The following is a 27,782-nucleotide window of genomic DNA, read 5'->3' on the forward strand; positions in this document are numbered from 1 at the left end:
TCTCAGTCTTTGTTTTCTGTTTGTGAAATTTTGTGCTCATTCACTACGTTCGTTCATGTCGTGTGCATCTCTTGGGGGCTAAGCCCCCCCTGTCCTTAAAACCTAGTGACGCCCCTGCTTCAGATGTTAATATCTGATGTTGCTGTACAGCAGCTAAACCAACCCTTTGTAATTTCAGTCTAATTTCATTTTTCTTCAACCCATGCTCACAATTAACTCACAATTCACCATCCCAAATCCCCTTAGCTAAACCTTGCCCCATAAATCGATGGTCAAAGCTTTTGCTGGAACAAGACAAAAACGTGAGGGTGGTGCCACCGAGGCGAACGTGCGTTGTATCCAATCCCATCGTTTTATAGAAGAATATTAACATGACCTTCATAGAAATGGCCTTGGGGCATGGGTAATCTAATTTAGCTTGAGTAATGTTGCCTGTCATTAGGAAATGAATACAGTTGGGTCCCTCTGAAGGCTGTGCAATCTAGTCTGGTATGGGTAAAATTAGCCACCAATTAAGGTTGTTTTTCATCCCGGAATAAAAACTCTAACAAGGAAGCTGGCTGCCATAATTGAAGTTAATCACTGCTGAGCTCAGACGTGGCAGTCCTGATTTCAGGAGAGGTGCTTTTGTACGTTTCGTTACTGTCATTGCACATTTCCAGCACTGACGGCTCACATGTGATACTCCCGGTAATGCTGATAACAATCCATCGAGTGGCACTCACAAGTGAGTCAGAGCTGCCTTCTTGCCAGATGCTGTCATCTCTTTTCAGTGTCTCTCCCCGCCGGTCGACTGGCATGGGGTGATCCCTCCAGTATGACACGGCTGTTGCTTAGAGACTGCGCCGCTGTGAGGTGTTTGGTCTCTCCACAGTCACCGGGGGATCGCGAGCAAATGAAGCAGGTCAGAGGGCCACGCTGCAAGACAGGAAGCACCAAAAGACACTATTATTACACAGTTAGAGACAAGTGGCTGCTCTCACAGACTTGACGAGCGACTGGCCCTTTGGGAGAAAAAGCAGTTTTCGCTGCAGGTGAGATGCGATAATGAACACAACTGTTTTTCATCTCCTCTGGCCCCCCACAGTGGGTGTTCTTTATTTAAGACAGATAGGAGATGATTTATCTTCTATGATCAATTTCTAGGTTGAGTTAGTTACTGATGGCTACAAAACACTCTGATCCTCACACATTAAGTTCATTTCTAAGAAGATGAGATATCAGACTGGTGTGCCAGTATTATATCCTTCATCCTCTCAAGCGACTTTCCCCTGACTTTTTCTTTTTTGTGTGCTCTTGGTTTAATGTTTTGCCTTTCAGTGGTTTAATAGCGCAGAGCTGTGTGAGTGCTGCAGGACAGAAAATGGGCCAGAGTCCTGTCTAATGTGGGTCACAGTGGTTTATTAAAAGCATGTCCATTTATTCAAGCCTTTCATAGGAAAATGGTTGATTGTGCCTTTGAAGTGCATCAGGCTTTACCAGATTTTTCCCCCATCTTCAAACAGTGTCATATTTTGTTTTTTGGTTACACCTCTAAAAGCATTTTGTATAAAATCAGATTTGGGGTATGATGAAAACACTTCTGTGTGCAGCTTTCCAAAGACACCTGTAGGATTTCAGTCTTTACACACACACACACACACACACACACACACACACACACACACACACACACACACACACACACACACACACGTGTGTTAAATAACACTCTTCTGTCAGTCGAATAAACCCCAAATTTTAGAGGCTTCTTTTGTGTTTTTCTGTATCTGGATCAGCTGCTGGCATCAGGTGGGACCCTTGGGTCAAACCTTGACTTCTGATTGGCTAAATAAGTAGATCAGCTTATTCAGAAGACAACTAATAGAGGACATCTTTGCCTCGGGAGTCCCCTGGCACAGAGAGCCTGAGACAATTGAGCTGGAAATGGATTGGACTGAATAAGAATATGACAGAGAGATGGGAGAGTGAATGTTCTGGATAAATGATGGATTGATCTGTATTTGGCATATCAGTGAAATATTGAAAAGCACTGTCAACATTTGCTAGAGATTTTTACTGTATCATCTTTGATGTTGCAGTCAAACTGCAAAAGTACAGATGATCAACAGACTGTAGCAAAACTTAAACTGAAAGCATCTGATCTTAACCCACTTGGTGGGTAGTGTTTAGTGTACAGGTGTCAGCTCTATCAGGTACATCGTCTACTTATATTTGAATGGCCTCAGCTCACTAAAGGCGACAAGGGAGGGAGAGGAAGAGAGGAGCGAGGTAGAAACTAGGGCACTGTTATCTGGCCCCTTTTTACCAACCACCAGGCAGAAAGCAGAGAATGAGAAAGAAAGAGCCTTGGAGAGAAGGAGAGGACACCAGCAGTGAAGTGAAGCTTTAGTCTGGACGTGGGAACCTCCAGAGTCAACATCTGACACCAAGGACCTGAAGAAAAACAGCACAAAGACAACCTTGACTGACTCGCACACTCGCAGGGACGTGCAAACCTGCGTCATTGGCTCGGAAAAGACCACAAACATGTTCGAGGAGCAGGCGACCAAGGTCAAAATCACATCCGTGGTGATCGTCGTCGGCATGTCAGCAATGCTGGCGGCGGTGGTGACTGACCACTGGGCTGTGCTCAGCCCCCGGGTGGAGAAGCTCAACGCCACCTGCGAGGCGGCCCACTTTGGCCTCTGGAGGCTCTGCAAGAAGAGCATCTTCATCGTGGAAGAGGACCCTCAGGGCAAAGGCTGCGGGCCAATCAGCTTACCTGGAGGTAAGTTGAGGTCAAGGTGATCTTCATGTCTTATTTATCTTTAATTTAATCTGATTTGTGGATTTGTTGTGTGGTAGCTGATGGAAAGCTTTCCTGGCTTGAGTTTTCAGGAGTTATAGTGAGAAGATGAAAACTTTGTGACATGTGGATTGGAGTTGGTGAATAATAATTAGAGCTCTATAAAACCATATAATTGAATAGATAAAATACCAAGAAAAAAATTCATTCCTCCTAAAACTATTTTTAGGAGGAACTGGAAACAAACCCATTCTCTAAACGTGTGAGGCTCAAGTGTCAGTGTGAGCCTGCAGCAGTGCTGGTCAGCTTTTTTTTTTCCATCTGTGCAGCTGTCCCTTTCTCTATTTTCTCCTTTCACACGCATACAATGCCACATGCCAGCACATATGTTGGCACGTGCTGGCATGTGTGCATGCATTCACACAAACTCACACACACACACACACACACGGACATGTGCTTGGACTGAATGTTTAACAGCTCTATGACCAGCTTCCCAGCGAACCATTATTATCTTCCTCAGAGGAAGTCACTGAACAGACTGCCAATTAAGCACATTCCAACGGCTGAAGTCAAGTTCGCAACGGAAGTGCGAATGGAGTTTTTATTTTATTTTTTTGCCGTACTTCACAGTTAACACGACTTTGTTGATTTTGTTCCGTTCGGGCTCTTCAACCTTCAGAGTACAAAGAGAAATAAAAGTCAGTTTATCTCACAGCCTTTTCCTCTAATTTCCCTGCTGTTACTCAGAAAACAGCATAGTCTTACATCATTTGTCAAAATACAGTCTGACTCTTTCTATATTAAAATGAAAGCTCGGATGCTTTTTAACTGATACCTCTTTTGTCTTGTCTGACTCATAGTGTCAAAACAGATTTGCAACTGGCTTTGATCAAAATAGACATATAACTGTCTAGAGAGCCATTTTTAAGGATTTTTTTCTGATGCCGCTGATAAACAGCGTTTTGAAGGATGGTAAATGGTAAATGGCCTGTATTTATATAGTGCTTTACTAGTCCCTAAGGACCCCAAAGCGCTTTACATGTCCAGTCATCCACCCATTCACACACACATTCACACACTGGTGATGGTAAGCTACATTGTAGCCACAGCCACCCTGGGGCGCACTGACAGAGGCGAGGCTGCCGGACACTGGCGCCACCGGGCCCTCTGACCACCACCAGTAGGCAACGGGTGAAGTGTCTTGCCCAAGGACACAACGACCGAGACTGCCCAAGCCAGGGCTCGAACCGGCAACCTACCGATTGCAAGGCGAACTCCCAACTCTTGAGCCACAATCGAATTTAAGCGGATGCTTAAATTCACTCAGCTGTGGAAAGAACTCCATTAATTGCAAGCTGTTAAAAAAAAGAAAGCAAAAGTACAAGAGAGCCAAAGATGGTGCAAAATCTGTCAAAAAGTCAGGTAATTTTCAAAGTCATTTTAGAAGTCCTTTTGGATACTTGCGTAACATTTCATACTGTAACTCTGAAAATAAGTCAAAAACACAAGTCAAGCTTTTATTTAAGACTCTTTTTCCACCAAAAAAAAAGTCTTTAATTAGAAACTCTCTCTGAACAGAGCCAGCCCTGGGGGTAAAGAGTGTCTCTCCCTGGCCTCTGGCTGTGTGTGCGTGCCTTGCAGCTTAACTGAAAGATTTCGCTCTGACTCTGTCATTGACTTTGCCTCCAGCTTCAGCACCTCAGGATCAGCGCAGGCCTTAATGAAGTGTGGCTTCCCGCTCCAGCTCATGAGTTAGAGTACACCTGGGAGACTCAGGAGGAATGAAGAAGACTTGGGGGGAAAGAAACAGACGATTGCTTGGGCGTGTAAAGGCAGGAATGCCCATGTGGAGAGAGCGAGACTGGGTGTTCTTTTAGAGAGTCTGAAGATGGAGGAGAGAGATGGGACTTTCTGTCAGGAAAGATGATGCTGCACCTTATTTTACTGCATGTATCTCATGCAAATTGAGGTGGAGGCAAAAGGCAGGTGGAAAAGAAGTGTGACAGCTACCTGTCATAAAAATCTGAACACCTTGCAAAAACAGTCACAGATACATTTTTGTGTTTTAAGACCTTTGCTGGGGATTTGTTTTCGTCGTGGACAAGTCAGTCACCTGTGGAATGCATGAAGGGCAGCATGTAGTATGACAAATGATCCAGTCACAACCATCACAGCCTGACAGAAGCACTAAAACAGTGTCGGAATATTTGTGCGAAATCTCAAGTGCTTCTCTGGCGCCACACCAAGAGTTCAGCTTAGCCTTAAGTTTGTTTCCATTTCTCCGGGTCTGCAGTGAGAAACAAAAAAAATATACCAGCTGTTTTGTCAGACACCCCTTGGCTACATTCCCACAACCACCATGATGCTTTCACATCTGGGTAATGAGAGAAAATGAGTCACTCTTATATCAACTGAAAAGATTAAGAGATTTTGGTGTGTGGTTGCCCTAGCATTTTACTCCCACGACAGGCTGAATAGTTTTGGTTACACAAGCCCATCTCATCTCATTTGTGACCCTGTTGCTCTCTGTAGGCATGGCGGTGCTTCTCTAGTTCTAGCTTCCTTTTATGCACTGTAATCCAAAGACGTCGCAGGGCAAGACGCTGATTGGTCAGCCTATTTTGTGCTTTGTGTCACTGAACATCCTTACCAGGCTGACTGACCCGCTCCAGTGCCCAGGAAAAGGTGTCAAAACGCATCCTCTGAGATGCTTTTCTCCACTTCCATCCACCAGATCAGTCTGCCAGGTCTGCGCAGTTTGACATGAGGCGAGAGAGGACTGCGGAAGAAACAGCCGTCCTCTGCCTTCAGAGGTCTTCTTGGTTCTTGATGGAGTGCTATGAGGCTGAGCGGTGAGGGTTTAGGTAGAGCGCACATTGTATGTGCCTAAAATACTCGAGTGTCTTTTTTTTTTTTTACATAAGGGGGCTTTTGTTTGAATTTAAAAAGCCAGGCAACAAAACCGTGCAACTAGGTCTGCCTTGAAAAGTAAAATTGACTGTTCTAATTGATTGCAGACAACAGCTAAAATCCAATTAGTGTGGCTGGCCATGCAGTTCTAATTAATTACTTTGATAGTTTAGGATTTATTAGTCCAGGCGACAAATATGACACCAAAATATGTGGAATATGTACAAGCATGCCAGATTCTGAAGACAAGCAAAAGCAAGCAGAGGGGCTGACTGGCTAACACCTGTGTTACCTTATCTGCTTCTAAATTTAATGTGTCAAGCATAAAAAGAAGAAAAAAAACAGGTTGCTCATGAGTGCACTATAACAGATTACATCCTTGATGAAGAGTATACCCAAGCAAGCAGCAGTTATTGGACTTAATAACACAGATTTGCATTTTCCCCAAACAGAGGGGGAGTCAGTCGTCATGAGGAGCGTACACAAACCCCTTTTTTCATATAGACACAATTACACAGCTTTTGCGAAAGGGGTTGCGTAACAGCGGCAGCAAAGCAGTGAACCCAAATGACTTTTGAAATTAGCTTCCCACAAATGACGCATGACAGCTTGAGTGCTGTAAAAACCAAACAAACCCTTTATGGATCGCATCATGCAGCTCGGCTGGGAAATCAAGAGCACAAATGGTGCTTTTGTGCGCACGTATGTGTTCCTTCACATATGTGCTCAGAGAAGCGAGGGAGAAGAGTTCATTATCAATGATGTTTTAGTGCTTCCAAGAGGTCAACCATCATAGTGTTTTTTTGGAGCTCCAAAAAACACCTTCAAGTATAAAAGCTTGCCTCTGACACAGTGCCTTTCAAATGCCCTCGATTCATAGACACAGTAGCACCAACATCCCCTTGAGCCACCCTTTTCTCTTTCTTTCCAACCACGCTCTGAGCGCAGAGCCCAAAACTGCAGAGGTGTGTCGCTGGAATTTGGTATTCAGAAAACTGGCAGCTTCAAAATTTCAGATGAATCATTCCACGATATGTAAATTAGAAATATATAAAAAGAAATTACAGAGCTCAGGGCTGGTGTCGCTTGCAGGATGAGCAGAGGACTAAGAAACTTTACTGTTTTAAATTTCATAATAAAGGTCAGGACACACACAGGAGACATGAGGGTAGTGAGGACTCTCCTGTGCTGTTTTGTCCCAGATACTGGTGCTCAGGTAGAATAGCCATTCAAATACCACCATGATACATCCCATTCACATTGACCCAGAACTACCCGGTCGCTCTGTTTAGCTAGAAAACCAGAACAGTTTCCTAATTACCTAATATTATGTTTTCTTTGACAATCCTGCAGCAAATTCTGTACAATCTTCTAGATTATTATGTTTAAAAACATAGAAGCAATTCTGTTTAACCGTAGTGCAAAAACCACAGGAATGCTTAACTGGGGGAAGACTGAAAGGAAGAGCTAAGGTGGAAGAAAGAAACGGGCATAGTGACAGGTAGAGCGAGGAGGATGAAGAGTAAGGAATGGGTAAATTGGAAGCTGAACATCAAAGATAGAAGGTGGCAGCAGCAGAGTTTAATGGAAAGAGATGAAACTAAAATGACAGGCGATAGCTCGTCCTAATCACTCTCCCCTGGAACTAAATCTCCACATTACCCTGACTGCAAGGTCGATGATACGCACCCAGATGTTCTCTTCTTCTGTGAATGCTCACTGTTTAGATTAACCATCGTGCTTGATTTGGGGTTTTTTTTTAACTATTTGTGGACAGCGTGCTTTTGCTAAAATTCAAAATGTTAATGTTTGTGCTGGATTGCAATCATACTAACAACAGGGTAACCGTAACTTGGCAACAGAAGTTACAATTTTTTGGCACGCACAAAGCAGCAGTGCGGTTAAATTGTTTTGATGAATCACGTATGCATATCTCCACGATGCCGGCGGCTTTTGACACCTCGAATAGAAAATGTGTTGAGCTGCCCGCCCTGTCTTCTGTCTGTTTTAAGCAATGAGGAAAAGAGAGATTTATTCTCTGGACTTTTCATCTTCTAACACTTTGAGTTTTTCTAGTTATGTGGTATGATCTTTTTTTTTTCGTTCAATGAATCAGCAAATCACATAATGTAACAAAAATGATTATGTGGAGACTGGCATGCTACTTTTGCAACAACAACAAAAAATCTGAGGCTCTGATTTAACTTTGAAGCTACAAACAAGTTCTGTTAAAGCTTTTACATTATAAAAAAATGCAGTTGAAAGATCATAATGTGAAATATCTGTTAGGTACTAGGTATACAAGTCATAATGATGACTTAGTTTGTTAACCATCAACCTGTATTTTTCCAGATTTATTGCACATACATCTGTGTATTATTTTTAAAATACATAAATCCCACTTATAGTTGTGTGCTACAGTGTGTTTCATAAACTTTCACTCCCCAAGGGTTACTGGAATTAGATTAAATTTTAATTGAAAGTGTCGTAACATTGTGCGTAGCTACAGCTCCATGCTGCAACATTAACAATGAGGCTCTATTATTTCCATGCTTTCCACAGAGGTCATCAGCTTGTTAGAATGGAGACTGAGCACTGTTAAATCCTGCCCACACTGGAGGGAAAAACAATACATTGCTCTTTAATGACTTTGTATTGTCACCATTTGTGTTCCATCTAGATTGTTAAGCTATTTCTCCAAGCTGTCTTGCTCATGTAAAAGCAGCATCGTGACTATATACTTTACAGTCTATAGGGTTTGCAGAATCTGGCCCAAAGCAGAGAAAGTATCCAGCGTTCTCAAGTCTATTTATTATGTTGAAATGGAGTGGCTGTGTCATTATGACCATTTCACAATAAACAAAATATCAGTTTAATGCATTAGATGAATGTAGACAGCTAGGTGTGATCAAGCATCTACTGAACTTTGCTTTTGAACCGGGTTCAACCTGACTCGCTGTGTTTGTATGATGAGATGTTTTAGATCTCTAATCAACACTTAATTATTGGAAGTATCTGTCTGAATTCAAGTCTGCAACAGCCTGAAAACACAACACAGGCTATAAAAATGTCTGCGAATGTCTGGCGCTTAGGGGGCAGCAGTTGGACAATATTCAACTTTGTTTTTTTGACGAGCAGCTAGTGACAGCTAATAGAAGAAAACAGACTGAAATCAAAGACTTACTTAAAAGTGCAGCAAATTTCAGGGGATAAATCACTGTTATCCACATAAACTGCAAACAGACGGGGAAGCTTCAGAGGACTAGCAACAACCATTTTTTATGACTTTCAACATTGAAACTCTCAATCAGGATAAAACAATTAAAGAGCGGTTTTGTCTTTTGGAGCTTCTTTGCGTAATTCTAAGGGTCTTTTATTTGTCTTATCTTTGTGTGGAAGGCAGATAATGGTCTTCAGAGAGACAGGAGAAAATCTCACAGCCACACAAACACATATTAAGTCAGATTAGATTAGCCTCAGAGATAAAAACGCTTAATGAGAGATGACCGATAAAAAGAATTTATTGTGTATTATATAATATATTGTTTTAATAATATCTGTATAATGTCTGTGCTGCTCTTTGACCTCGGCCCCACCTCCAGCCTCACACACACACACACCCATGCACACGCTCACACATACGAGCACAGTCCCTTTGATATGCTTTTACATGTGCAAATAGCATTCAGGCTAGCCAAGACCTGCAGCAGCCTGTTGCTAGGTTACCTCTTTAGTGATTCTTTCTCATCCCGAGTAACAAACAGCCCCACTGTTGCCTGGTACACACACGTAGTACATGCACACACACGCAGACATATAGGCAGACACCGGCACACAAACATTGTCCATCTCTGTGTAGACAGAGAAAGCACCTGTCTGCTTTATGGGTTTAATCTCAGCGAGAAGGGAACGAAGGGACACTCGCTTGGCCTTTAAGGTCCACTCCACCTCTCGCTCTCAGCCAAGCTGCCTTCAGAGGCAACAAATAGATAAATGTGTGGGAAATGACTGCACCCAGGAATCATTTTTCTACAGCTATGAGGTTATTTTGAAGATTGTGGTCAAAGGAGCAGAGTTTGGGCAAGCAAAGTGCAGAGATGCATCATTCCCTTGTAGAAATCGGTGTGAACTCATTTCAGAGGAATACAGCCAACAGGGGAGACAGTGAAGGATTTAAGTATAAACTTTATTCTAAGATGATGGCACGCCACAGAACACTGCTATGACTTGGAGGGGGTGTTGAGCACACTGGGATCATAAAGCCAAAGAGGAACTTCAGCCATTATCATTGTTGATTTTTTAAGTGTTGTGAGTATTAAGGACGCCACAGAACCGTGCAGCAGAGAATATTTGACGCCAACCTTTTTGTAGTGGTCACCATCAAACGACATGGAGGGCTGTTTCTTATTTATACATCTAAGTTTGTTTGTTTTTGAATTGTTTTCATATGTTCTTAATCGACCACTTAGCATTAATTTGGAGAATGCTAGTATTTTACAGTCTAAATTAGCTTACCTGTAAAAGAAAGAAGCAAACTTGGGACTACTTTCTTTTTATTTAATTTACATAAATTCACCAGCCACCTTATAAGGTATGCCTAGCTGGTACTAGGTTGGACCTCGTTTTGACTTCATTGCTGCCTTAATTCTTCATGCCATAGATTCAATAAGGTCCTGGAAACATTCCTCAGAGATTTTGTCCGTATTGACATTATTGCATCACACAGTTGTTGCAGATTTGTCTGCAGCACATCCATGATCCAAATCTCCTGTTCTACCACATCCCAAAGATGCACAATTGGACTGAAATCTGGTGACTGTGGAGTCATTGTCATGTTCAGGAAATCAGTTTGAGATGATCTGAGTGATTCAATATCCTCTTGGAAGCAGCCATTAAAAGGTGGGTACACTGTGGTCATAAATGGGTGGACACCCATATGGAAAAGAAAAAGAAAAATCTTGACTTGCATCAGATGTGGCCTACTTCATGTAAGGCTTATATGATTTATTCATGAAAGGGGCCACTTTCTCATTACTTTCATATACTGTTTTAGTAAGTATCCAAAACATACAAGTTTCATTTATATAATTTTTCCAAGGGATCTTATATCTGTTTTCACTCTTGTATGCTTTTCATACAAGTTTCACACAAGACAGATACAAACTTTATAGGATTTATATATATAACTTTTCCATATGGGCATGGTCAGCAAGAATACTCAGGTGGGCTGTGGTGTTTAAATACTGCTAAGTTGGTACTAAGGGACCGAAGGTGCGCCAAGAAATTAATCAGAAACTGAATTCTTTATTAATCCAGAAGGAAATTATGTGGTCACAGCTGCTCCAAGACAGTAAGAACACAAGTTAAAGTATCAGCTCTTACTTTCTTTCTCTTTCCCCCACTTCACTACACCACCAGCAGCAGTTTGAAACTTTGAACTAAGGCAGGAAGGCTCCATGCTTTCATGGTGTTTATGTCAGATTCTGACTTGACCATTTGAATTTCGGGGGAGAAACCGAGACTCATCGGACCAGACAAAGTTTTTCCAATCTTCTATTCTCCAGTTTTGATGAGCCCATATAAATTGTCTACTGTAGTCTATTTGCGTCATGGCTCAATGTGTTGTGTGGTCAGAGTGCTCTTCTGCATACCTTGTTTGTAACAAGTTTCTTTGACCTCTGGCATCGATGAGACATTTTCACCCAGGGCACTGGATATATTCTCTTTTTTGGACATTCTCTGCGAATCATAGAAATGGTTGTGTGAGAAAATGCCAGTAGACCAGCCCATCTGTTCCTTCGATTTCCTTTTTATTCCTATTCAGTTTGAGCTTTAGTATGTTTTCTTGACAATATGTACATGCCTAAAAGCCTAACAGCATTTTATTTGCAATATATATCAGATTTTCCACTCACCCTGTGGGCAATCTTAATCCTTCAAACACGGGTCTTTTGCCAGAGGCATGAGAGTTTAAGGGTCCTGCACAGCATCTTTGCTGTTCCTAGGACTGTGCTCTACTGGACAGAGATCTCAGATGTCGTTTGTGGGATCTGATGGAACCACTCACCCTTGGCACTTGGCACTTCTCAGACTTTACATCTTCCTTTTTTCTGATGTTGCTATGATTCGTTATAGCTACATCTGTCACTATGACCTTCTTCCTCTGCTTGTCGACTACTACTATGCACACTTGGTTAGCCATCATCAGCTTGATCATCTGTATCTGGATCCATCTGCATCTAGAAGTCCCACAGGATCTTCATTCTCAACCTCCCTTGTGGGCTGCCACTTTACATATAGCCACACACAGAGTTTAGATGTTTAGATGTTCATTGTCACAACAGTATTACAAAAAGAAACATTTGCTATTGTGAGCACTGTGTGCTCACAATAGTCTTATGCACCATTTAATGTAGTGTATCAGTCATAACTGTAAAATGTCAGTCAGTAATGTTACCTTGCTACCAGATCTACGTAGGTGGAAGCTGTTCAGCTTTGTCAGTGTGATCAATCGGCAGCTCTGGTGTGGACTGGAGTCGTTAGAGCATCCCACAGACTGTACTGTGAAAATTGCCATCCTTCACAGCAAAGGGACATAAAGATTTAAGTCCAGAATACTGCTCGTTAGAAGTAATAAATCAAGAACATTGTATATGAACACAAAACACAGATTTATATTAACAATAATTAACTTCCAAAAAAGTTACAAGTTACAGTATAGTATGATTATCAGGTGTTTCATGCGTGTGAAATTAGTTCTAGATACACAAGGCATGAGTTTCATAAAGTCTATTGATAGAATAATAGCTGATAAATAAGGTAGTTTAAAGCACAGCATGGACAAAAACTAGGTTTAGGTTAGTAGAAATGCAACAAACCACAATCCCTGTTTAGTTTGTCATAGTTTTGTATATGTATGTGCGCGTGTGCGTGTGTGGGGACCAAAATCTGACATTTACTATACTGGTGGGGAGTTTCTGCACCGTGGGGACCAAAATCCAGGTCCCCTCGGGGTTGAAAGCAATTTTCACACTCAAAATGTGGTTTTAGTGTCAGGGTTACAATTAGGTTATGGTTAGGTTTAGGGTAAGGGTCAGGGTTAGGCATTCATTTTGGATGGTTAGGGTTAGGGGCTAGGGAAAGCATTATGTCAATGGGATGTCCCCACGAGGATAGCAAACCAGACGTGTGTGTGTGTGTGTGTGTGTGTGTGTGTGTGTGTGTGTGTGTGTGTGTGTGTGTGTATATATATGTGTGTGTGTGTGTGTGTGTGTGTGTGTGTGTGTGTGTGTGTGTGTGTGTGTGTGTGTGTGTGTGTGTGTAATTAATTCATATGGTTTTCTAACAGACTACAAGGATTCAGTCAGCACTATTGTCTCACCCTCCTGTTTCATCTCCCCTCTTTCTTTCTCTCTCACCTCTTTTCCCCATCCTTTCTTACTCTGCAGCAAAAAACTGCTCCTACTTCAAACACTTTACGTCGGGGGAGGAAGCTGAAGTTTTTGAAGTCAAGACCCAGAAAGGTGGGTGTTTCCTCAAAGCCACACAGGCTACATGTGTTACAACAGCATCCAACTCTGGAAAAAAAACAGGCAGAACGCTGTGGTTTGCCTTTTGATTTTCCATATAATAAGATAAAGCTTTAACATAAATACAATGCACACCATTTCGCTCAGAAATCAGATGAGAAATGAATCTTCTACAGCCTCAGATTTGATCTTTTTATCCCTTTTGTATTTTCAAAGTAAATGTGATTCAGTGAAAAAGCGACTCTCTTCTTATGATGACAAGCTGATGCTTTTAACTTCAGGTAGAGAGAAAGACACACTGCACACAGACATAAAGATATACATTTAGAGAACACTGCTTTAGATAAACGTTATAGGTACGCTCCACGGGTACAGTATATGTATATATGCACTACACAGTATGCACTATATATTCTCAGTTTTTTAATTCAGGTGCTTTAGGTCCCATCTCCATAGGTGTATGAAATCAAGCATCTAGCCATGAAGTCAGCCTTTACAAACATCTATTAAAAAATGGGTCACTCTAAAAAGCACATTGAATTTCTCTCTTCCTAGATTTTCCATCACCAACTGAGTGCTGTGTTATATGGAAGTGTTTAGCCACAAATAGGCAAACCAGGGTTGCCATGGTGTGTATAAGTCACCGTTACTCTGCTGACTCAAAGACTGCAGAGTCACAAACCTCCTGCAGCCTTAACACTGGCAAAACTGTCTGCCAGGAGCTTCGTAGCAGGGGTTTGAATGGCTGAGCAGCTCCTGTAGGTGTAATTTGTAGCTTGCCAGGTACTTTTGTCCATATAGTGTAAAGACAGGGCAGGACATTTACAGTACCCTGTAAACACTAATGAAATTTGCTAATATCAAGAATATTTTAAAAAATAGATGAATGGGAAAAACAAGAATTCATAGTTTTATCTTGTAGTAGAATAATACAAGATAAATATACTTTCATATGATAATAATATGTGCAGAAATACATGAAAAAATATATGTAAAATATTTATGGGTATAGTTGCTGCTTTATGTGTGGATTTTTATGGTGTATTGAGCCGTGTTTGACTTCTACAGATTCATGCTTTATTATGGTGCTTATATGACTCCATGTAAAGGCATTTATAATATGTTTCATACAAGTATGGCTGGAAACATCACTTACAACACTGAGACCAAAAAAACCCCAAATGCAATAAACAATATATATGATATTTTTTAAAGTCTAAAAAGAAATTATAACAGAAAACTTTACGTAGAATAAAATACAAGAAACAACATCAAATTCAGACTGTCTGAAAACACCTGTTCAGCAGTGAGGCACAAACAGGTAACTGTGTCTGAAATGTACAAACACTGGGATGCATTCACATACCTTCATACACACAGACAAAAGTCCTGAAAAACAACCTGCACTGGAAAGACGGAGTGTAAGGTTGTTTTACACTCGGTGTTATTCCCCAGCCAGGGTGCTGAAATGGAATAGGACGCTCCAAGGATCATTTGAGTCACAGCTGGAGTGTTACAGAGAAGAAAAGAATAGATTGTCTTTATCTGGAAAACAGACAAAATAAAAGAGGGCGGGAAGAGAGCGACAAGTTCTAATCATCTTGTTATAAGCCTTCAGTATCTTATCTGTCATGCAAGCGGCATTATTGCCAGTTTGGATAAATGGCTGTTGTTTTAAAAGTGGGGCTAATTTAAAGGCTAATTATCTGTGACACAACTCGGCTGAGCGCAATACTGAAACAATTATTATGTAAACGATACTGTAATCCTCCCCTTCTGTTCCTACCCACTGTCTCGGTTTTTAATCACCTCCACTTTCTCTTCTTCCCCTGCTCTCAAAGACGACCGTGTTTACTGTATTTTTCCCTCTCTTCGTTTCCCCTTTTCGTTCATCTACTTCTTACTAATTTCTACTAATTTTTTTCTTCTCTTTCTGCAGAGTACAATATCTCAGCAGCAGCCATTGCCATCTTCAGTCTGTTCTTCATGATCCTGGGCACCCTGTGTGTAATCTTCTCCTTTGGGAAAGGGCGGGACTATCTGCTCCGGCCTGCTGGGATGTTTTTTGCCTTTGCAGGTCAGCTATTACAGATGATTTTGCCTTGTATTTACAGCTCAATATGAGCTGTGTCATTGTCATTGTGTTGCACACCCTCTTCACTGGTGATAAATGTTACTTATGCAGAGTTAATAAAATTGTTTCATGTTTGTGAGAGACAGAGAGAGAGAGGTGTCAAATGCCGATAGAGTTGATGTTTCTCTGAGGTGACAATTTCAAATATCTAAGTGTTAAATTACCTATGACTGGTGTGAGCGCCGATCTGTTCCAAACTTAAAATAAAACTGACAATCTTCTAGTATAAACGAGAAACTGTGACAGCGTTTGACTGAACCGTCTTGACAACACAAATGGCATGAATGCAAATGAAGCATCTGCTTTTTCTGAAGCCGATTATAACCAGTTCTCTCTTTCTGGCATGCAGGCCTTTGCATCATCATCTCTGTCGAAGTAATGCGCCAGTCTGTGAAGCGCATGATCGCCAGTGATGAGACCATCTGGATTGAATACTACTACTCCTGGTCATTTACCTGCGCCTGTGCCTCCTTTACGCTGCTCATCCTCAGTGGAGTCGCCCTGCTCCTCATCTCCATGCCTCACATGCCACGTAACCCCTGGGAGACATGCATGGACGCTGAGCCTGACACCTTAGATTAGCCACAGGTGATGTAACAGCTATATCTTTAAAAAAAAAAGAAAGAAAAAAACCCACACACTCTCACACACACAAACAACTGTAACTATAACCAACTTTACTCTGAAAGGAGATGTTTTCTCTTTCTGTTATTATTGCGATCAATTTTCCAAAGCATTAAAAGATTTTCTCATGATCACATCCATTGGTTTCATTCAGTGTTTACCAAAATATTAACACAAAATATCAACACGTTGTAGAACAATTGGGACCAAGAACTGTTTAAAAGTTGGTAAGTTATATCTGAGATCTGAGACTGATTTGCCAAGACTCATCTTTATTCTGTATTTCTAAAAGCTCCTATTTTTCTTAAAATTCATATTTTCAAGTAACTATGACTTAGGTTACAGTACCAGAAAGAAGTAAATATCGTTGTGACAATAAATAAATCAATGATTGGCAAAAGCTGTGTGACATCTGAAGATTGGATTCCTTCAAACAGTCCCAGGCTTTTTTTTTTCGTCATTTTTGTCTGTATGTCAACCAGTAAATCATTCCTGAAATGTTACTGCATTAAAGGAAATTAAGTCTGAAGTTTTTCTGCTTAGCCTATATTTGGCTAGTGCCGACATGTCAGCATCTTTCACACAAACTACAGGCAGCCAAGACAGTGTCTTACTGACCAAAGCAATTGTAAGGAGGATTTTGGTGCAACACTGTATAGTTCTGTGTGACCAATTTACCCCAGTGACAGCCAGAAACCTCGAGCAACAATTCACCAATCAGTCAGGCACCAGTGGTTGCTAGGCCGTCACCAGCTGGTCTCAAGGCCTGTGTGACTGGGTCTTCAGGGGTCACTGTCAAGCGCCTATATAATGCCAGGTTTTGATGAGGTGTAAATATAATAGATCAGCAGTTTGATTTTTTAATACTGGATATTGGATCCAACAAGTGGATGGCTATAACTGAGGAATGAATCAGCCTAAAGTATTATGGTATGCTTTGTACAAATGTGGAAGTAACACATTAAAAAAAAACATCTGGAATGCTCTTTATGTCCTGTGTAGACAGATTCTTTTTCATTTGCACATCACATTTAGTTGTTTGTGACACATTAGCCTGTAAAGAAGTCCAAACTGCTGGGCAGTTACATATACATTCATAATGCATCTGGTCATCGGTGATTTATCTGACACCAGTACTGTCCAACTGCAGTAAATCGAGTCCTTATTAAAGTAAGATCATTTTCAAATGCATTATTATACTGAAATTCAACAAATAAATCAGAAAAAGAAAGACTGACTTTTTTTTCTTTTAAGAAAGACTGAACTAAATCTGTACCCCACCACAACAGATAGGAAGAGTGAGCTTACACGCTTTAATGAGTTGTAATGGTCGGCAGCCTTTTCATTCCTCCAACTTTCTACAGTCGATCTGTGCCATTGATCATCGTGAGAGAGACACCGCATCCCGGATACTCCCTTGTTGACATAAGTCATTGATTTTTGAGTCACTGTTCAAGATGTCTGGTGATTTAGGTCTAGCAGCTCTGATCCATACTGTTGTCAATAATATCTGCTGAACCTCTGGCCTGTGCTTTGTATGTTAGAAATGTTCTGTTGTCAGTCGAGACCCAGAAAAAAGTAGTTAAAACACTGCAAACATCAATTTTAAGAACATCGCTGATTATTTATATATAACAGCAATATCTTACTCGATATATAAAGAATTTGGGTGGTGGTCCCAATACTTAGTTTCAGGTATGTAAACTAAACAGTTATCCTAGAATAAAATGCTGGACTGATCTTCTAAACTTGAAAACTAGTGACACACTAGAACAATGTGGTTTCTTTTCTTCAGATGTCTGCATGAGTGATGGGCAAGGTGTCTGTGCAGTCACATTATGGGAACCAGCAGAACACAGCAAGATCAAAATTATACAGTGTTCAGTGAGTGCTGTATGATTTATTGAATGAACTGGGGGATCAGGTCTGCAACCAATCGCACTCTTTGGTGCATCAAGACGGTGATAAAATGGCAATAAGATTGAGTCAATCTGTTATCAGTTTGCAGCTGAATAGGTTCAAGTTGGCAGTTACATCTGTTTGTGATAATATGGCAATCACAAATGTGTTACCGTATGCTGCAAACCTGTTGTTTATGTACACAGAAATTCATATTAACTACTTACATTCAGAATTCATCCAGAACCTCGTAGATATGAAAGAGACATTCACAAATAGTGACATAGTTGCTGCTGGACAGCAATCTACCAGCAGCATGACACACGCCCTCGGCAACTTCACGTTTATATAAGAATAGAACCAGAATAAAACCAGTTGGCAACCAGCTGAGTCGTGTCCCCTGTTGACTGAAATGTTTTGGCAATCTGTCTGTGTTTATGAATTAGAAGGCAATTATTTGCACTCAGTCCAAGTTAGACCGCAGTTACTTGGAGACCAGTTTCCTCCCACCAGGTAGCCTGTGCGATCATCCTGAAAGTGGTCACGGAGAGTGGTCACCAAGAGGTTTAGGGTGTTGCACGTTCAACCTCGGAGCAACCAGCTGGTCATCACAGCTACTTGCAATCTTAGTCTCCAAGTCACCCCCCCAAACAAGATAAAAATCTGTGCAATCACCAGGCAACCACTGATTTTAACCAGTCATTTACGAGTATACTACAGGTTGCCACACTATTTTTACTCCAGTGTGACTAAGCCATAACAGCAGCTCCAGCCTATCAATCCACTGCTTATTTATTAACTATTTAGGGGATTGTCACTTACAACTTATCAGTTGTGAACATTTAAAAATCTACATTAATTTAATAATAATAATTATAATTTATCAATAGTCCTAGTGCTACCTAACAACAGCTGGTTGAATTAACAAGTGACAAAAACTGTCCAAACTAAAGAGCCAAAGCTTTTGTCTACCTTTAAACGGGATCGGCCATCGTTCCAGTTTTGCTCCAGATAGTAATGTTGTTTTAAAAGCAAAAACAAAACAAAACAGGAAGACCATTAAGATTTCTGTTTGGTTTTTTTTTTCATTCCAGTGCAGTATTCACATTTTTGTTGGGATTATTTTCCATTATGGGGTCACAAATATTTAGAATAAGTCGTGTTTTTTTTAAAGTATTGTCATTGAATGTAAAATAGTAATTCGAATGATGAAGAATTTTATATCTTAGCTGTCTAAAGAAAACCGTGATCGGAAAGATGTGGCTTTTTATTCAGTTTCACAGATGAAATGAATCAGAGATGATCTCTGCAACAACAAAAACTCCAATGCCTGATTTTACCTGACGGCAGTCGTTTTGTAACAAAATGTTAACCAAAAAAAAAAAAAAAACTGTCTACATCTTATATGTTATTTCTCAGTGAGTCACTCAGCCACGGAGTTATTCAGCTGGTGCAGGTACAGCAAAATTAAAGATCCCTGAATGATGATGCTTCACTCAAGAACACAAGAAGACATTATTGCTTTTATCTCTGAGGTCTTTCTGAGAAAGAACAATCCCATTTTCCTTTCACCAGTACAATATCCACCTTTGTATTTTAGGAATATTAAATAAAACTTGCATGTATCTTCATTTTGTTAACCACTAATGAGGATGTGAAATGATCCTGTGACTGAATCTGGACATCACATTTTTAAAATAATTAACAGCCAAAGAATGACTCAAGACATGTATAATAATAATAATATGTATAATAAAGCATTTATACCAGTTCTGTGCAAAAAGCCTGACTCAGTGTTAATACAGTAATTATATAAACAAGGTAATTTTTACTTTTGATTTGTAAAATTGCTCTTATATGTCAGTGATTAGCTTTTTTAAAGAATAAGATCATGTTCATCAAAAAATTGAGTAAAGCTTTTTAATTCTTTGTTTCTGTGCAAGTAAATGTTGAATTTTTACATTTTTGGGGGGCATATTCTTCCACATTGACCTTCAAATGTCTACTAATTTATTACTCATGCTTAATCATGCTAGTGCCTCTGTACTTACATTACTGTTGAAATCATATCAATACTAATAAAACAGGGCCTTTCCCTCCTATTATGTTTTGATATGTTTAGCTTTAGAGTGACAAAGTGGATTGTTTATTTATTTCAAAATAAAAGTGGTATTTTAAGTCATTTCTTGACCAAACATTTCATTGTATTTCCGTTTTGTTTGTTTTTTTCACTTTGCCTTTACAATTACAGTGTCTTCAGCACCACGGAGTCTTTACCTTACAGTATAAAGCAACTTGAGACATTTGTTACTGTGGTACAATCATAATAACACTGAATTAATAGTGAATGGTAAATGGTAAATGGCCTGTATTTATATAGCGCTTTTCTAGTCCCTAAGGACCCCAAAGCGCTTTACATATCCAGTCATCCACCCATTCACGCACACATTCACACACTGCGTTCAGGGAAGCTTTCAACCAGAAAATGTGCTTGAATTGAGAGACAAACCTACTGGAAAGTCTTCAGATGCCTAACATTCAGCAAGTTAAGGTTTTTCAGGAGTGGATGTAATGGATGGATGAAAATCTTTAAATCATTCATGACATACTTACCTTACAAGAATGAGAACAGCATTGATAGAGCATATACTAAGAGCACCCATGTGCTTTCTACATCCTACATTTGTTTGATTTTAGATTTTCCGTCATAGTTAATTAAGCAACTGCAATGATGCCTTTAGGAGTAAATTCCACTTTATCATTGCATCCCACTTATAGTTAGACTTTCGATTGTCTTTGGTTACAAAAAAAAATTAATACAATCTTTGTTGAACTGCTTTTATATTGTAGAGAAGCACAACTGTCCAGTGAGAACTGAACTTGGACTGATTTAGCTCCCCAGTCACTTCATTAGTGACACCTGTCCAACTGCATGTTAAGGCAAATATTCAATCAGCCAATCACATGGCAGCAAGTCAATGCATTTAGACATCTGAGCATCAGAGTAGGAAAGACAGTGATTTAAGAGACTTTGAACATGGCATGGTTGTTGATGCCAGAGAGGCTGGTGTGAGCATTTCAGACATGCTGATCTACTGGGATTTTCCCACACAGCCATCTGTGGGGTTCAGAGAGAATGGTTTGAAAAAGAGAAAAATATTCAGCCTTGTTGCTGCCAGAGATCAGAGTAGTATGTGGTCAGACTGCTTCAAGCTGAGAGGAAGGCAACAGTTATTATAATAACCGAGGAATGAAGACGAGTATCTTGTCTTCCTTTTAGTTGCTGTACCTGTGCCACTCCTGTCTGCTAAATACAGAAAACAAAGGCAATAATTGCAACATTCTCACCAAAATTGAGCAAATTAGTAACAGTTGCTTGATCCGATGAGTCATCTTTTCTTCTGTGAGATTTGAATTGTACAGAATTTGATGTCTTTTGATGTCTTAAGGATCTGTTATACCTGCTGTTGTCACTATCACAAACTGTGGTGACCGCCAGAAGCAATGTAACATCAGTTGTGAGCCATGCTTTGGTGTTGTTTCAGCTGGTCTTACATCTCTCAATATTTGTAATGTCCCCCAGGCAGACTGACCAGTGCAGGTGTGCTAAAGTGTACAATCGTGGTGGTTTTTTACTACCATTTCATAATATATAAGTGCATCAGCGCATAGATTTATATCATATTTAAATATTATACAGATGGAGATGTTGAAAAAGGAGAAAAATGCAGCATTCCACTTGAAGTAGGAATTCAGAAATTCCAAGTTCTGAAGAAGAATTTTCAAGTATGTCCTCACTTCAAACTCAGAAAGTCCAGGAAGCCCCACCAACCCTGATTTCATCCTGATTTCAGGATGGTAGCAGTACACGTAAACATTGGTAAAAGTGAAAAGCTGTTCTGCCACTCTTGTGATTTGTGACTCCTTAAATAATCCATACACAGATCGCTGTCCATCCATCTATCAGTGAATGTGCTGAAGTTTTAAAGCACAGAGAAAAAAAGCAGAAGCAAAAGAAGCATCTTTTTTGTATTGCTAGTGATGCATGAGTGGTGCTAGCTTACCAAAAGAAATCCTGTTTTTCCTTGCTTTTGTGGCCTTTCTACTGGAACACACCCCTCTCAGAAGTGATGTAACTCCCAGTTCTGACATCTGACTCCCAAGGCAAATACAATATAGCAAAACTGAAACTAGATTGCTCCTTGTTGCAGCTTCCTATACTCCTATTCCAGCGCTGATGCAGATTTTTTGTCTGACTAGTGACACTTAATGCTCAGGAGAATACTGCAGTGAGTCTGTCACAGTCTCAGCACCATCCAGAGTTGGTCTGCAATACAAACCACGAGGGCCCCTGAGCATTGCTTAAATGCCACATCCTGAGCATGGCTGTTAAACATGTCCATCCCTTTATAGCCACAGTATACCCATCTTCTGATTGATGCTTGGAACATGATTATGTCACTAGGCTCAAATCATGTCAAACTGGCTTCTTGAACATGCATGAGTTCACTGTGCTCAAATGGCATCCACAGTCACCAAATCTCAGTCCTGTGAAGAACCTTTCAAATCTCTGAGGAATGTTTTCAGCGTCTTGTTGATTCTTCACAATTCTGAAAGCAAATGATGGTCCACTCCAGTACTAGCAAGCTGTGAGATATGAAGTGACCAATAAGTGTAAGTGTTAAATGTCAGTGGTTAAAAAAAAAGTCTTGCTAGAAACCCTCAAAAGGTGCAACCAAACAGAGATGTGGTCAAAGAAGTGCCATAGTTTATCTCACCTTTGTCTCACTTAGTTGACAAAAACAAGCTGACGTCTGCAGCAGTCATCCGGTCCTCTGAGTCACCGCTATGAATGTAGAGCTGTCATTCCCTTTCCTGACCTCTGACTGAGTGCTGTCAAAGCTGTTACTATTCTCTACACACCACCATTACAGTACCAGTCTTTCCCATTCAGCCTTATTCCTCAGAGAGTACAAGCAGGCAAAAAGGCTAAAATCACAGGGTTAGATTTCTTACAAGATGGGTGAATACAGAAGAGAAAAAAAGGATGAAATGAAGAAACAGAATTGAGGACAGCGCAGAGAAACACATAACAACCTGAAAAGCACAGATGGACACAAGTTTGCCATGGAGACTGACTGGCAAAAGAAAACACGAGCGCCTAAAGACTGCCAGCAGCAAACGCTGCAAAGCAGACAGAAACAAGAGTAAGACCGCCACACAATACTGAATTACAAACATCTCTCATCCAAGTATATATGACCTGTACCAGAAGAAAAATGCCTGTGCGAGAATGAAATGAATAAACAAAGGTAATAGGCTATCAGGTCCAAACACTGCACATAAAGCTCATATGATCTCATGATCCTAACAGTAATATGTCACAGTCAAGGCTGCACACACAGATTCAGGAGCTGAGAGCGATCAGTTCACTTTCTCCCAGTAGTTTTCATACTTTTAATTCTTTTAAACATAAATTTTAAGGTTCTTAGAGAGTTATATCCAGAATGTATGGTTGACCTGATCTATGAATCTACTCGCAACTCAGTATGTCTAGGTCAGTCTGCAAAACTAAAGATGTCAGTCTTTTCTGTCTATCAGTGTTTGCTGACTGTCTTTTAACTGTACTCACTTTAACTTTCTACTAGTGGTTGGACCCTCTTGTACTGTCAATGCTGCCTTAATTCTTTGTGGCACAGATGTAAAAATGTGCCAGAAACATTCCTCAGAGATTCTGGTCCATAGTGACATGACTGCATCACACAGTTGCTGCACATTCATGTCGAGCTCCCGTTTCTCCACATCCCAAAGGTGATTTATTAGATTGAGATCTGGTGACGGTGTCAGCTGTTTGAGTACAGTCATCAGAAGATGGGTACACTGGTCTTAAAGGGATTGTCATGGTCAGCAACAATGTTCAGGTTGGCTGTGGCATTAAAACAAAGGGTACAAAATGTGCCAAGAAAGATGCCACACACCATTACACCACCACCACCAGTTGAACCTTTGATCCACAGCAGGATGGATCCATGCTTTAGTGTTTATGATTTAAAAAAAAAACAAAAAACATTTGAATGTCACAACAGAAACCGAGACTCATCAGACAAGGCAACGTTTCCAACCATCTATTGGCCAGTTTTGGTGAGCTCTTTAAAATTGTAGCCTCACTTCCTTTTTTTTTAGATCACAGGAGTAGCAACACTAGTGGTCATCTTCGAGGTTCGATGTGTTGTGTGTTGTGTGTCAGAGGTGCTCTTCTGCGAATTTCGGTTGTACCAAGTGGTCATTTGAGTTACCATTTCCCCTTCCTCTCAGCTAGAAGCAGTCTGACCATTTCCCTCTAAACGCTGGCATTAAGTAAGCATTTTTACCCAGAGAACTGCCACCGACTGGATATTTTCTTTTTTTCAGACCACAGTCATCTCTGTAAACCTGACCAACCTGTCTGGCACCCACAACCATGCCAACTTCAAAGTCATTTAAAGTTCATTTTGATGCTCAGTTTGAAGATCAGCAGGTCATCTTGACCATGTCTACATGCCTAAATGCACTAAGCTGCTGCCATGTGATTGACCAATTAGATATGTGGTTTAGCAAGCAATTGAATAGGTGTACCTAACAAATGCCTAACAGTATATAAAGTGCTTTATAACTAATTTTGATTACATTAGACAGTAATCTAATATGTTTATTCTCCCGACTATAGCGGAGCTGCAGACTCAGTAACATTATCATTCTTCTTTATCCCAGAAAATCATCAGAGCTGAAATGTGTCATGCACAGTGTTTGTATGTGTGGGCGTGACAAGCTGTCCCTATTAATGCATGTGTGTCCCTGTCTTAACAGACCCTTGGGCACTGTGGCAATTACTTGCAATATATGACACAAGTAGACACTTGATGACTCGCTAACGGTGGGGATTGGAATGGACAGTTCATGTCCATAAAGGCGTCCATACAGCATCACAGCTACATAAGGATGATGGCAAAGAAAGTCACGTTTAAAGGGAGAAGTACAACAAATAATATCTAGAAGTGGCTGCTTAGATAATCAAATACCTTAAGGCAGATTGTTAACATAAATATATTGAAACTGAACCCCACATACAGATTTTATGTCTGTTAATTAGTCCTAATAAAAATCTTATACGTGCTGCACTGCAAGTTCCAAGTTTCAACACCCAAACTGTTTCAGGGATCCAGTATGCTGCCCGTTGGCATTTTTCAGATGTCAGACACACTCTCCTAGTGCTTGGCTGAATGCACACTTCAGTCCAAAGATAAGGGAGAGCAGTGTTTACCAGGATAGTTCACTTATTCTACTGAACTACAGGCTCTTCACCTCAGAGACAGTGACACCAACACTCGAGTTGGCCTGAAGTACATCTTTTACCACAGTTTGCTCTGCTTCTCCACTCGGCTGTATTTTTTTCCTTTCAGCCTTTGTCTCGTTGTTTCTGATGCATGGTCGTTTTCTATACGTCTTCATCACTGTGTCATTCTTTTGTGCGTCTTTCCCTTCTGCCCACACCTTCCATATCTTCTGTATCTTATCTTTTTCTTATCTTCAGCCAGATTTTTTTTATCTTTCCTTTCTTTTCCCATTTCTCATCTTTGCTTTATGATCTTTTTCTCTATTTCCTTCATCTGTATGTTTCCCTCTATTGCCTGAGAGCAGATTACGCTCCCTTTTCTCCTCTGTTTTTCTTTCATTAATCACCCTGTTTCTTTGTTTTGCCTCCTCTGAGTCAGCTTCAATCTTCTCTTCTTCTCTCCTCCCCTCATATTCCTCCCGTTTCCTTTCTCCTTTCCTCTACAGGCAGTGACAGTGAGGCATTGGTTCATCTCCTCCTTCTTTTTATCTGCTTTTTCTCTCTTTCTCCCCCACCTCACCCTTCACCCTCCTTCCATATCTTTCTGCTCCAGTGCGCTCTCAAGCAGGCACTCTGCTGTCTAATGACTTGGATCGGTAGTGACTGTTGAGAGGAGATAGACCTGTAATAAGGCAATCCAACCCCACGCAAGAGTGCAAAGCACTACCGGTGCTTCATCTGTTTGTACTTTACACTGCTCTCCAGCCTCGAGGCAGCATGGAGGAAGAGGAGCTGATGGCGCATATATGAAAAAGTAAAATGTCCTCTGGGTAGAGAGTCCTTAAGTAAATCACATATGTTTTCTGCTTTCATAGTGAAGAAGAAAAGAGAAGGACAAGTGGTATAATTTTAGAAAAAAAAAATGGGAGCAGTGTATTTTAATAAATAAAGCTTCTGGAGATAAGAAGATAATTTTCATGTACTTGCGAGTTTTTTTGTTGCATCTTATTGCATAGTGTTTTTATTCAGGCCAAATCTTGCAGCAGCACATTTTTTAATCAGCCCATCCTGTCTGGTGGATTAAGCCTTTAAATTAACAACTTCGGGGTCTGTGTGGAGTCTAAACAGAACACCAAAACTGTCATATTTGTGCCAAAGGATTAACAGAGATGACACACTGCTGCACTGTCTGCATCTGTATCTGACAAGCACTTGTGATTCATGAATTGATACCACTGATATTCATTCAACCCAGGAGAAAGCTGATATTTAAACTTACATTTGTTGCTGTTATTACCTGGGGTCAACCATTCAAAAACATCAGCCACGGCACAAGACAGGTGAAGAAATGAGTGCTGGCAGTGTGGAGCAGGTGGAGACAAGTATCAGGGGTGATTTGTGACAGAAGGATGGCAGCAGGAGTGAAAGGGAAGGTTTATAAGATTGCAGTGAGATCTGTTATGATGTATGTTCTGGTGCTAACAGAATGACCAGAATGGACAAAAAGACATCAGAAGGACAGCTCAGATCGAGCGTTTTGGAGACAAAGTTGGACACTCAAGTTGCCTTTTTTTGTCACAGAATAAAAAGAATCAAACGAAAAATGATTAATATTTAAGCAGTTTTAGCTTGGGGGAAAAAAATGTAATTTCAACCCTCCTCTCTGGTGTGGATCGGTGTGAAAATGTGACTGTTTTTTATCGCTGGACTCCTGGGGAATTGATGACATAGAGCAAGTTTGCTCAGATTGTCAGCAGCTCTGTGAAAATAACGATAATATTTTGTGTTTGAACACAACAGCTGCTATTCAGCTACATCCAAACACCAAAAAGATGAAATCTTTTATAGATTTTAAAACACACTTGAAGGAAAGAGTCTGTCCTCATGAAAACAAACCAAAATAGCTGTGTAAAAAAAGAAAGGCTTCAGGGAGAAGTTCCTTTTTCCTCAATCTTGGACACCTGGTTAATCATTTTGTAAAGTGGATGGGTTTATGATGTTGGAAAGTGAAAAGACTGGTACACCTCTTATATTTATCCATCCAGCCATTTTTTTAAACTTATCTGGGTGCAGTGTTGTGGGGGCATCAGTCTAAGCACAGATACAGAAACACTTCACCTGGGAGCAGGGCCATAACCAGGGTCTAGAAATATTTTTTTCCCTCTTAATTTATCATATTTAAGGTGTAGCACCTGTGCTCCATTCATGAGTATAAAAGGCTTTATTTCTGAAACTAAGAAACTAGGTCAGGGACCAGAAATATTGAAAGCTTCCCCTAAGCTTTTGCAGGAGCTACTGTGTATACAGAAATATGGAAGATGAGCTCTGTGTGTATAAAACAAAAACCTTAATCCAGATTTATCCCTTCACTTGAAATTAAAGTAGCACAAGGGGAAACGTTATTTACTCAGCAGCTCGTGCCCTACTGTGCTTTTCATTCACTGCTTGTGCCTAAACAGACCAAATATCATCGCTAACCCCCTAAATGCTGCCCAACGAGCGGCTGTAAAATCTATCTGGAGCATCAAAAATTTCATTGTCTTGTTTAAGAAAAAAATTAAGAACTACTGAGGTCATTTTGAG

At 40.5% G+C, this 27,782-nt stretch overlaps 1 protein-coding gene across 1 annotated transcript; it reads left to right on the plus strand.

The window, feature by feature from the left end:
- Positions 1–2,529: 2,529 nt before the first annotated feature.
- cacng1b (calcium channel, voltage-dependent, gamma subunit 1b) lies at positions 2,530–15,946 on the plus strand (the record flags this gene model as incomplete). The annotated part of the gene is made up of 4 exons (XM_080905747.1): positions 2,530–2,770; positions 13,150–13,224; positions 15,170–15,307; positions 15,714–15,946. The coding sequence occupies 4 exons, from the start codon at positions 2,530–2,532 to the stop codon at positions 15,944–15,946; spliced, it is 687 nt and encodes a 228-aa protein (XP_080761873.1).
- Between the last annotated feature and the right edge of the window lie 11,836 nt (positions 15,947–27,782).

Source organism: Rhamphochromis sp. 'chilingali' (genome assembly GCF_963969265.1).
Source record: "Rhamphochromis sp. 'chilingali' genome assembly, chromosome: 15".
Lineage (NCBI taxonomy): Eukaryota > Metazoa > Chordata > Actinopteri > Cichliformes > Cichlidae > Rhamphochromis > Rhamphochromis sp. 'chilingali'.